At 40.7% G+C, this 12,002-nt stretch overlaps 1 protein-coding gene across 2 annotated transcripts; it reads right to left on the minus strand.

Annotated features, from left to right (window-relative positions):
• Positions 1-7,570: 7,570 nt before the first annotated feature.
• LOC144993980 (uncharacterized) lies at positions 7,571-11,432 on the minus strand. Of its 2 annotated transcripts, none has more exons than XM_078950091.1 (7): positions 11,337-11,432; positions 11,096-11,203; positions 10,657-10,755; positions 9,772-10,566; positions 9,518-9,660; positions 9,262-9,371; positions 7,571-9,182 (listed from the first exon to the last, which is right to left on the minus strand). In XM_078950091.1, the coding sequence occupies exons 2-7, from the start codon at positions 11,199-11,201 to the stop codon at positions 9,044-9,046; spliced, it is 1,392 nt and encodes a 463-aa protein (XP_078806217.1). In that variant the 5' UTR covers positions 11,202-11,203; positions 11,337-11,432; the 3' UTR covers positions 7,571-9,043. The 2 variants fall into 2 exon arrangements, with proteins under 2 accessions (XP_078806217.1, XP_078806219.1); XM_078950093.1 differs by having other exon boundaries at positions 11,303-11,423.
• Positions 11,433-12,002: the final 570 nt, after the last annotated feature.

Below are 12,002 nucleotides of genomic sequence, written 5' to 3' on the forward strand. Positions count from 1 at the left end.
CAAAGACGGTCGTCTCACAAAAGCCTTAGTTGGCCTTAGGAGCTTGATTAAAAATATGAAGTAACATTCGGGAGTGGACACCTCCTTCTGGGACGACTGAATGAATGTGTTTGGATGATACAAGACGTTGGTCTCCTTTACCCTGATTGCCATTATTATCTGTGCATCTATTTTGATTGTTTGTGGATGTTGTGCTCCCTGTATCTGTCAACTCCTAGTCAGGTCAGAGCCGACCCCAAAGGTCAATACGCTGCCCTGCCTCCCTCACTAGCTCCCGCCTACGAGGCTGACGACCTGGAGGGGACCGTCCTGCTGTGAGATTAATGTGTTTTTGATGCTTTTCATTTGTTTATCATTTAATCTGCTTTACTTTTACATTTAGGTTTTGAGAATCCTTGATACTTTGAAATGCATTGTTTTTACTCGAGTTTAGTTGATTTAGGAATGATGGTTTGAAGCTTCGGGATGTTCTGTGCCTTGAAGCAGTGTGTCCCGTACATGGAATGGTCCAGTCCTGGCTCCAGAAGGTTTTCTCATCATTACATTTTATATTTTTGCTTTTTCTACATTTTATATGATACAGTGCATTCAGTCTTAAAGGGTTTAGTCTGGGGTTTAAACGTATTTCCTGACCCAGTCGTTAGGAGGTTTTGTTATGACCTCTTTCGAGGCCAACAAAGCCTCGAATGAAGAATATAAAAACTCACAGAACTGTTTTAGAATCACTGTTCGCAGATAATGCGCCATAAAAAACCCCACTTAAAGCTACAAGGAGCAGATGTCAGGAGTTGGAGCAGGGGTGTCAGGAACTCATGGTGTGTGTGGGGGGGGGGACCTTTGAAGTTTGTGTTCTTCTCTTATCTATACAGATGCCTGCGGGACAGCTAACATGCCTTGAAGCCGTGGAGGCCACTGACCAGGCGGATTCTACACCCCCTCTGGATTTACATATTCATTAATACATTGTATAAATTGCTGGGCAGGAACAGAATAAGGGCTCTTTCTTTGTGTTCCTGATGTGAGCCCTGTTTTAAGGAAAAGGCATTCAGGGAAATTGATTGAGCCCGGATTTCTGTATTAAAAATATTGTTAGGGTAATAAATCTTTGGCTTGAATTGGATACCCCCGTCTGTGCGCTTTCATTCCAACAGAATCTCCACGCTTCAGACCTCAGACACAAACTTTCATTTATCAACTGTCACCAACTTTATACCATCACAGCTTTGGCATGTTGGATTTTTAGACTTGCTGTCAGTTCGTTAGTTTTCTGAGAGACTTTAGATTCAAACTTTACATGTGAACTCACTCCAGTAGAGGATTATAGAATCTACACACTGACTGTGAAGAATAGTTAGAAACTGCCTTTAACTTTTATTACACTAATGGTTTAAACTTAATTCACTAAGCATGTATTGTCATCTCAAAATCATATTACATTTGAAGACAGCACAGCCAAGCTATTGTTTTCACAGTTTATTCTCATCCTCCCTTTTTTCTGTGCATGTGTGTTCTGCTGAGCAGGCCTCAGACTTATCTTCACTTTAGCCTTGGAGCTTCTCTCCAGCAGTAACCTGTGGGCGTGATTTTCACACGAGGTCCATCGGACGATCTTCTGAATATGCAATTGCAGGGTTTTTATACCAAGCCCATCCCTGAGCTCGTTGGTTCGGACTTTGAATGCACCATGTTCATCTGTCTGTCCCCTTCGTGTTTGTGCAAAGTAAAACCTCCACAAAAGATAAGTTTTGTCTCTGAGTCATTATTCATTATTTCTGTGTGTAAGAAACTGACGGGTACGAACCTAAAATTTTATACAGTCCTTTCTAGAGAATCCAGTTTCTTCACATTTGGTCCTTCGAGCTGGCCGACGTGTGCCCTGGACATCGCTGGAATCCCTGGGGGGGGGGTTGCCCGAAAACCGAGCTCGGTCTGAGATCACAGCCTCAGCATTGAAACATCCGCCTTCAGGATCGGCGGCCCTCGCCCTGGATCCAGTTGTGCCCTCGGCGTCGTCAGACCCTCATCAAATAACGAGGTTCATTGCTTGAAGTGAGTACGCCACACAGAAAGTCTGTCCTCTCTTTACTTGTTAGGGCTTTATGTTGACTGTGTCTGTGTCATTGTGTGTGCATGCATCAACGTTGGGGGAAGAATAGAGAAATGGCTGCAGTCCGCTGCGCGAGCACGCTGAACAGAGCACCGCTTGCAGGCAAGTCGCTGCGCGTGCACGAGTCATCTTGCGCAGACGGGACAAGTGTGGGACGGCACGCGAGGCCGCGATTGTAGCCGCCTTCCTTCCGCGGAGGAATGGCAGTGTAGGGATGGAAGTGTAGGCATAAGTGTAGGGAAATAAGTCCTCCAGGGAAGGAGAAGAAGTGTAGGGACGTCAGTGTAGGCCGGAAGTGTAGGCATAAGTGTAGGTGCAGCCGCGGCGAGTGAAGCCGAAGAAATAGAGTCTTGGGATGGCTGAGTATGACTTTTGAGACGAAACGGAGCTCCAGGGAAAATATGTGTGCGTAACGCTTTTTATGTCTCTCTGTCTGTGTCTGAGTTTGCCCTTTTTCGACGGACCCTGTCATGTGTGCTCGCTTTGAGTAATGACTCGTTGTAAAACAAAAATAGTGACTCAGTTGACAAATAATTAGGTTTCTTTTCTGATTCTCCAAGCTTTTTCTGCTGATTAGATTCAGCGCTGGAGAATCCATAAAACGGGTTACTTGGGTGGGAACTCTGGTTTGTGATTGAAATTGAGAAGCTGGTTCTCAGGACAGCCACGTCCGCAAAGACTATCTTTGTAGAAGCTTGACGTGGTCGATGAATTCCTGAGAGCGTTTGTGGCTGATCGTCGATCATACACCTCAAAAAGATGGGGGGGGCTCATTCACAAAATCTCACTAAAAAGAAAAACGGCACATTGCTCAGGTCCAGAAAGCTTTTCATAAAGTTTGGAAGTATGTGGAAAGTCAGGATCAGACATAAATCAAGTATTTGGATAAATGGGTTAATGATTACGGATTTCATAGAAAGTTAAGCAGCCTCAGAGTGCAGGACAGAGCAGAAGGGGGGGTAACACCTTTACAGATCAGAGTGCGCGTGCCCGAGCCTGCAGACAGGCTGATGAGAACTCGCAGAAAGGAGGGGTGATTTCTCCATTGTAAGCAGATGTAACGACTTTCTATCCTCTCAGAATAAAAATAGGTTGTGTTTTAGTGTGTTTTTTGGGGGTATTTCAGTGTTTAGGACATGGACAAAGGTAGATGTTCAGAAAAAGCTATAGAAAGTATCATTTCTTACAAAGCAGACGTGGATCAGTTTGTGCAGGACACAAGTCCCTCTTGAATAAACATGATCAGACTCAGATGGCAGGAGTCGCCTTCCCTTTTTTTTAGTTCACTCTCCCCTGCTCATAAAAAGTTTGATTGCAGCCTTCTGACCCCACTGATCAGGTCCCTGCATTTCTGCTTGTAAATCAGGATTGACCCCTTAAAAGCATTCCTGAGGATCTCTGGTTCCCTAACTCGCCTTACATTTTTTTTTTAATGGGCATGTCTGTTAATCTTTCTAAGTTTCAACTCTCAGGGCAATAAGTGCGGTAAAACTAAACTCCAGCTGGCCCAAACTCAGGTTAAAATTTTTTGGGACATTTAGTTTCTGTTTCTAGCAAAATTATTTCTCTCCCCGGACCTCACCACCTTATCTGATCAGCCCCCCACCCTCACTCAGTCGCTGTAAACTGCTTGCGCGGCTGATAGTTGAAACAATGTGACCTGTGATTCTCTTGTGCGAATTCTCCAGAAGATGCTACACTCCCTTCCGTCCAAGCATTCCCATTAGTCAAACAGTTATCAGTTATGGTGCTGTTGAAATGAGATGCGGTTCTTGTCTGTTTCCCTTTTAATGTGTTTTTCACAATTTTTTTATTTTTTGCCTATTTTTTTCTATTCTCATGCCTGGCTCCACTGACACCATTGATGATTTACATGATTATTTGAAGGAAGCTGTGAGAACAAAGGAAACATTGAGTGTGCCTCCAGCTCTCTCCTCCCCACAGACTCTGCATCCCCACCAGAAGGCCTCTGTCGGTGACCGGGTTTTCCTGCAGACCATTTAACGGACTGATTGGTCACACCTGAGGTGGACAGGACCCTTCAAGGTTCTCCTCACCATGCCAACCGCAGTACGAATTGCTGTACGACCCTTCTGGATTCATGTGAGCCACTGTAAATTGCTGAGAGCCTATGAGACTGACATTTTGAGACACATCCCTGGTTGAAGTCCAGCTATGGAGCCGCCGCAGTGTCACACTGCTCCTGGCGAGGGGCGCTACCTGGAGTGTTTCCTCTAGCAATCCTCTCTTCCAGCTACATTGAGCTTTGAACCAGCTAACATGGGTCCAGCTGTTCCTCATGGTTTCATCTTGTACTTTTATTCCCTCTTCCTCTGGAGATCTCACTCACATCATCAGTGAGGTCAAGGCCCTTAAATCACACATTTCTTCTCAGATGACTGACGCCTACTGGTCTGGGTCCCCACTTTATTGGTTTACTTCTGGTGGAGTGTACTGATAAAACTAGTCACTCCGGTCCTCTGTGTGTTGTTTTTCTTTTCGTCACCTGTTTGATTCCATGTGTCAAATGAATGATCGCTGTCAGGCCAACTCTATCAGCACTATGCCAACAATTCACCTGATTCGCATCCGCTCGTGGTTGAAATTGGTCTTTACAGATTTATTTTATTGTTTTTCTTTTGTTTGATTTGATTTTTTTATTTTCTTTATTTCCTAATTTGTTTCTTGTTCTATGTAACTTTAATTAATGAAATTGTGCCGAGGTCTGGACTGGTGATGCATGCGTATCCTTAGTGATGACTGCTGAGGGGCACAGAGCCGTTGATGAGTTTGGCCCTCCCTGACTGCTCACTGAATGTTTCACACAGATGGTATAAGTTTAGCCCTGGAGGTTTTCACATCAACACTCATGTATCACCTACCACCTCTGATATGCTCATTTATTCACGTTGATTTTATGTTTTCTTTTTTATTTACATGTACCTATACACTTTTGTTTTCGATGCAGAGCCAATATGCTGCCTATACTGAAAATCTTCGTGAAATGGTATTTGGTTGACGATGAGAAGAGTTCTGCTGACTTTCCATATGTAATTTTGATATGACAAACAGGGGGGTATGTGAAGAATAGTTAGAAACTGCCTTTAACTTTTATTACACTAATGGTTTAAACTTAATTCACTAAGCATGTATTGTCATCTCAAAATTATATTACATTTGAAGACAGCATAGCCAAGCTATTGTTTTCACAGTTTATTCTCATCCTCCCTTTTTTCTGTGCATGTGTGTTCTGCTGAGCAGGCCTCAGACTTATCTTCACTTTAGCCTTGGAGCTTCTCTCCAGCAGTAACCTGTGGGCGTGATTTTCACACGAGGTCCATCGGACGATCTTCTGAATATGCAATTGCAGGGTTTTTATACCAAGCCCATCCCTGAGCTCGTTGGTTCGGACTTTGAATGCACCATGTTCATCTGTCTGTCCCCTTCGTGTTTGTGCAAAGTAAAACCTCCACAAAAGATAAGTTTTGTCTCTGAGTCATTATTCATTATTTCTGTGTGTAAGAAACTGACGGGGTACGAACCTAAAATTTAATACAGTCCTTTCTAGAGAATCCAGTTTCTTCACACTGACAGATATGTTTTTTCAAAATGTTTCATCATGTCAGAAAAACGCCACATTAATAAATGTATACAACTTTTGTATTTACAAAAGGTTGTTGTTTTTTTTACAAGAAAATGTGTGGAATTAGAAACAATTTAAAAATAATAGTTTTATTTGAATCCCCTAAATGTCAGAACAGCCTTGGTATGTTGAATGTTTAGATTTAAACGCTACCTTTGGGCGCCCTCGAGTGGATGATTGAAATTAGAACACTTTGCTTTGTGTGGCAGATTTCTCATGTCTCATTGTGACAAAAAATCAAAATCAAACAGATCTATTCAACTTTTCTAAAGCTATTTACATATGGTTGTTTGCACATTTGAAAATATGGCAAAAATATCAAGTAAATACAAACAATGTTAGAGAATAATTTAAAAGTTGTTAAACTAAATGTTAGAGTTCAATTTTCGGCAGCTGGTATCTGTCTGTCAGCGTTTCTTCTTTGTGTTCAAGTCACATCTGTCCGAAGAAGTATACTTGTTGAGAGGAAGGCAGAGGGTGACAGCAGGGACATAGAGAACGGGAAGAAATGTAGAATGCAGCTGAGGAGAAACTTGTGCAGCAGATTGGATGAATTTATTATTTTCAGGGATGTGCTTGAACCTGTTTTTAACTGGGTCCTTGTCAGTCCAGGTAGACAATCTTCTACCAACGTGATGACGGCTGTGCTTGTGGAAGAGGCGGCTGTTCAATATGAACTGATTGATATCATGTTAGTGATGATACGAAGGGCGCTGTCCATGGTGCTAAAAGCTTTAGTGCCATTTAGGCAATTTCCCCTCCAAGAGTTTGAGTCTCTGTTGCTATTTATGTGCTAACTATGTTCAGAGCAACATGCACCAGTGAAGCTGCATTCTTAACAAGCAACTCCATCAAAATAAAAGGAGAACTGACTTTGGAAGAAAATGGAGCATAAATCTAAGTAGTCAAACTTAAGGGTAAAAATATAGCAAGAGAAAACAGGAAAAAACTCCGGTTGACCCAAACCAGGTCAAAGGTTAACCCAAGCCCCGCCTTAATGGTCAGTTCCAGCAAGGAAACTGGAACAGTTACGGACATGTACTCATGTCTGAAACAAATCAGCTTTCGTTGACATGATTGATCTTTTCAAATTCTGCAATTGCTCCATGAAAGTCATACTGACTGCAGAGTTTCTGCTTGATAAATTTAGGAAATGCCTTTAAACTACCAAGAAATGCGCAGAAACTTCAAACTGTTAATAAATCGTAAACTGTCAAGTTTGTCAAATATATCAGGTCTGGAGGACTGGAATCCTTCTGGAATTTTACATCTCCTGTCTCGCCTGGTGCTGATTATCAAGTGTGTTTTACTAATTGAAAGCTGGTTACCAAAACGAGTTGAGTTAAATCTTGCTCTTGCAACTTCCTTGACTGTCGAAACAAAATAGATACCTTTTCCAAACAATATATGAATATCATAGAAATTTGTTTTGTATTTTCTTAAAATATATATACATATATATTTTTTATATTTATAAAAATATATATATCTATAAATATATATATTTATATTTATAAAGAATAAACACAGGACCCTCTGCCGAGGTTGCGATCATCTTTTTACAAAAATCTGTACACAGGATAAAGTGTGTCCAAAACCTCCTTGACTGGTCCACTTTAGACATCATTAATGTCAAGAATTCAAATGTTTTAAGGCATCTAATTCATGAAGACAAGGCAAAAAAACTTAAATAATGGAACAAAACAGTATACTGTGAAGTGGTGTTAATGAAGATGATAAAAAATAAAAACTTATCATTAAGCCAAAGACCATTTAACCCATGACTCTGCCATCATTTGTAGAGTTATACATAACAATAATCCATTTTTTCTTCTTTTTTTATTGGAAAATCAGAACTTGAAAAAAAATGCAGTTTATGTAATTAAAAACAACAACAGAATAGTTGATCTCTGATTTACCCTAACTGAACCTTACATTTCTGCTTGTGGCGAAGAAAAAAAGCAATAAGAACCTTCTTTAAAACAACAAACAGAAAATCCAGTACTTATGTATAAAAGATCAATGGTGTGTATTTAGATTGTATCAGCAACTCATTGTAATGCTCATTTTAGTATGTGCATGAAATCAATAATCATAATCAAACTGCTGAATAACTAACTGGCCAAAGTTGTTCAGAAAACAAACACTTTAGAAATGTTTCCTGGCCAGGCACTTTGATTTCAGTAGCCATCATCATTGTCTGTTTAATTTATCCAAACAAATAATTAAAGGCACAAACTTTTGTTTGTTGTTATTAAATAACAATTATTCAAGCTATAGTTGTATAACCAGTTCATTTCAGTTGCTATATGTTAATTAGTCCTATACAGTTTGCTATTGATATATAATTTTGTTCTTTTGCTGCATTCATACCAGACACGATTTGCACGTCAGGGCCGTTGAGTTTCAATTCTAGGTCAATGTACAAACGCGATCTGAGGTCCTGCGGCACGATTTGAGCATTGGGCGCAGCGAGTCCAGGACTTTGTGCATGTGACGTTTTCAGTGACCCAATCAAAAGGTGGAAAAATAAATCCAATACGGCTGCTCAATGCGGGGATTTTCATCCTGAATTTACAACCATTTTCTTAACCCGCTTGGGCAGTGGGGTTGCCCAAAAATGCCCAGGTTACTGTTGAGCCAAGGCAGAATACACCCTTGACAGGTCGCCAGCCTATTACAGCTAATAGAGCTGGAGCAATCGAGCCCACTACGCTAGCCAGCCACCCGGTGGACAGTGTAGGGAGCTAGTGAGCTCCACTGGCAGAGCTAGCGAACGTAACCACCCAGGGACTGGCAGCGCACGCCAGCTCTACCAAACCATGGGTGGCAGAAGAGCTTGCTCTGCTGACCCGCCGGAGGTTGGCATATTGTCATAGCGGGTCAGAACGCTCCAGCTCCATGGGATTATGATGTTTTTCTTCTTTTCATCGAGAGAATAATAAAACGATCCTCCAGTCTTATTTATATCTTTTGCCCCTCTGGTTAATGCTCAAACTGGGCCACAGACAGATGGAAGTAACGTTTAAAATGGCCGTAAGCCAGGCGCAGCTCTCGATGCAGGAGTGAAGGGCACGGCGACGTGCTTGCAGGCGCCTCTGTAGAGCCAGGGCGTCAAAGGGGCAAGGGCAGGCATCGAATAGTAAATTTGATGCGCCTCAAAAGAGGGCAGCAGACGCGAACTTGATGCATGAATTGCATCCAGTGTTAATGCAGCATTTGTTTTCTTGTTTTCTTCTGTCGTATTCTATTGCAGGCTATGATCTTCAGAAGAAGTAGACAGTGGTGGTATTCTATATCTCACAGATCCAGTTTTGTTTGACACTGCAGCCCTCGTCATTCCAGTCGCCAATCCCCTTTGAACGATGCCAAAATTCAACACAGTCCTGATCTCTTCCCTGATGGCTGTTGGGCTGACCTTTAGCCCAGAACCTAAATAAAATGATATCTGAAATTAGAACAAAAAATCCTTCATCAACACATTAACACCACTAAGAACATGTTTTCCTACGTTAGGGTAAGTGGTGTCCCATCCACCCATTTCCATTGCCCCTCCACTCCTCCATCAGTCAATCCAATCCAGGCTTCTTGGTCACTTTTGTACAAAGTGTTGATGAAGGCCTAGGAAATGAGAAACATACAAGCTCCATTACTGGATTCTCTCTCGTAATGTATCGTCATATAAATGGATAAAGTTTTACTCTAAAAGGCTTAAGACAAGCATGAAATAGGCCCTGTAAGGTTTTCTTTGACCGAGTTGAACACACCATTTCCTCTTCGCTGTTGATGATTGCCAGGTCCCCCGTTTTATTTCGGCAAAATTCTCTGCTCTGTTCCCAGGTATTCTTCTCTGAAGATGTGAAGTAGCAGCTGTATTTAAACTTCATCCATCCTGCTGGGCATTTCTTTTCTGAGATCAAAAGATATTTCTTGGTCACTCCAGACTGACTGCTTGTTATTCTAATAAGATCTCAGGCTGTACCTAGACCGAGGTTTGTATTTTCACTTTGTTTCTGCTTACCTTGAATTGTTGAGTTCAGCTTGTTAACACTCTCTTGTAGTCGGTTTCCCTCGGCTGTCAGATTTTGCACTTTGATTTTCAGGAGGTCTCTTTCTTCACTAATGTTTTTAATTCTAGTTTGAAGCTGTTGTTTTTCTTGAACAACAGAATTGTAAGAAGCCTGTAGCTCATTTTGAGCCGTTTTGATAATTTCACATGTTGTCTGCAGAGTTTTCAGCTCAATTGTTAGATTTTGGTGACTACTAGTTATTTTATCTTTCTCACTTGTTGAGAAATTGAATTGGTCCTGTAAATGTTCTACCTTCTGAATTAAGCTGTTGTAACTCAGCTGGAGCTGATCCCGTGATCTGGTTGCATTATTGTATTTATTTTGCCAAATGTCCCTGTCTTTGCTCACAAAGCTGACACTTTCCTGCAGATTCTTCTTTAGTTTGATGGCAGATTCGTATTGTGCTTGTAAAGCAGTTTGGGCTGTAGCCAGGGTTTCTTTATCTCTCTGCAGTTGAGCCTTATCAGCTTTTAATTGAACCAACTCCTTGTTTAAACCAGAGTTAGCAGTCTCCAACTGACTGTGTTTGTTTTTAAGCTCACGTAATTCGTCACCTTGTGTATTAAGATCTGAACGCAATTGGTTTTTCATCATCAATGACAAATTGTTTTCTTCCCGTAACTGACTGCAGGTCTTTTCCAGGTTCTTTTTTTCTTGCTGAAGTGTCTTTGCGTTTTGTTGCAGGTTCTCTTTTTCTGTAGTCAGGTCTTTTACATTGCTCTCTTGGTTTTGTACTACATTTGAGTCTGCCCAAAAGAGAGAAGATAATATGGTGACTGTTACCTTAGGATGAAAGACCTTGAGTACTAACAGAAAAAAATTCCAAGTAGACTTACAGTGGACTTTTACTCCTATGACGCAAGCTAACAGGAGTACACAAAGCAGTCCGAAGCACACTGAAGCCACCTTGAAAGGGCTGTTTCTCACTGCAGAAACTAAAAGGTAGCAAAGAAATGTTTTTATTTTTATTAATGGAATAATTTGACTTAATTGTAGTAAATACCACACATTTTGCAAATTTGCAAAGGTTTTGAGTAATTCTAAAACATAAATGTAAGTGTTGCTAAAACAATTGCAGTGGTAGGATGCAAGTGTACAAAATCTTAACATACATATGTCTTTTTTTTGGAATCCAAATTTGCCGTTTTTATCTTTCCTCACGATAAATTGTAAAAATTATGGCTTGCTTTATAAAGGCTTTCAAAAGTAGGCAGGTGGACAGCAGTTATTTTAAGAATAAATAACTGAAGAAAGAAATTTTACTGTTTTTTTTACCTGAAAAGCGAAAATTCCTGGAATCCGCAAAAAGTCTCCTGTAGGCAATTTGACTGTCATCAACATCCATATTTGTCGTTGTGGAGACGTGGTACTCAACTGCCATATCTGCAAGTGCATCAAGGAAAATACATCCATCAGCCATAATAGATCAATGAATACAGACATGGCAGAAAGGTAGCAGTCTCTGAAAATGTCCTTGCTGACCTAGACTTTAAAAGATCAAAAGGTACAACTTTACCCGTGGCCCCGTTGACTTCTTTTTTTTTTTTTTGCTAAATCTTCTTGCAGGTCTAATCAAAATAAGTCTGTCTGTCTTGTGTGTTTCACACTCAATAAAGCAAAAAGTGATGCCTTGTCATTATAAACTGACTTAACTTCCTTCCTCATTGGATCACGAGCCAATGAAACCAGGAAATAGGTTGCATGTGTGAAACTCTACCTCTAGATTAGATAGTGTATGCTGAGCGGAGTCTACTTTAACAAAAACTCAAGATTCAAAACTTATACAATCTACTCAACAAACTGGAAATACTTTGAAGTAACTCAAGTTAATTAGGGCTCTGAGAATTCAAAATTACCATTAATATGTCCGCAGTAGACAGCATAAATAATCATTTTCTCACTTAGGCAAACACACGGATTAGTTTAAAACAATGAGCTCAATTGTAGTCAAAATAAAAAAAGTATAAAATGATTTTTTTCCAAATTACTGGTGTATTTGACAGTAGTTTAGGGAATAAGTACTTGCTTATTCTGCATGCTTCAAAGTGTATGTCAAAAGTGATCTTAAACTTCTCTTTCAAGGGTGCTGGCAAGGAACTTGAACAACCGCCTTTACCAAAATAGATAAATCTCTGTCAGCAGTTTTTGGATTGTGAAATATTTCCCTCCTTTTGCATCTCCC

The sequence above is a fragment of the Oryzias latipes genome, chromosome 1, assembly GCF_053564925.1.
Source record: "Oryzias latipes strain Hd-rR chromosome 1, Olatipes_Hd-rR_3.1".
NCBI classification, from domain to species: domain Eukaryota; kingdom Metazoa; phylum Chordata; class Actinopteri; order Beloniformes; family Adrianichthyidae; genus Oryzias; species Oryzias latipes.

Bases quoted from the DNA above. Each gene is read 5' to 3' on its own strand.
- LOC144993980 (XM_078950091.1), bottom strand. From the start codon at position 11,201: ATGGCAGTTGAGTACCACGTCTCCACAACGACAAATATGGATGTTGAT. The intron at 10,567-10,656 runs GTAAGTCTACTT...TCTTTTGGGCAG, and splicing joins CATAGGAGTAAAAGTCCACT to ACTCAAATGTAGTACAAAAC. The intron at 9,183-9,261 runs GTAGGAAAACAT...CATTTTATTTAG, and splicing joins GGGACACCACTTACCCTAAC to GTTCTGGGCTAAAGGTCAGC.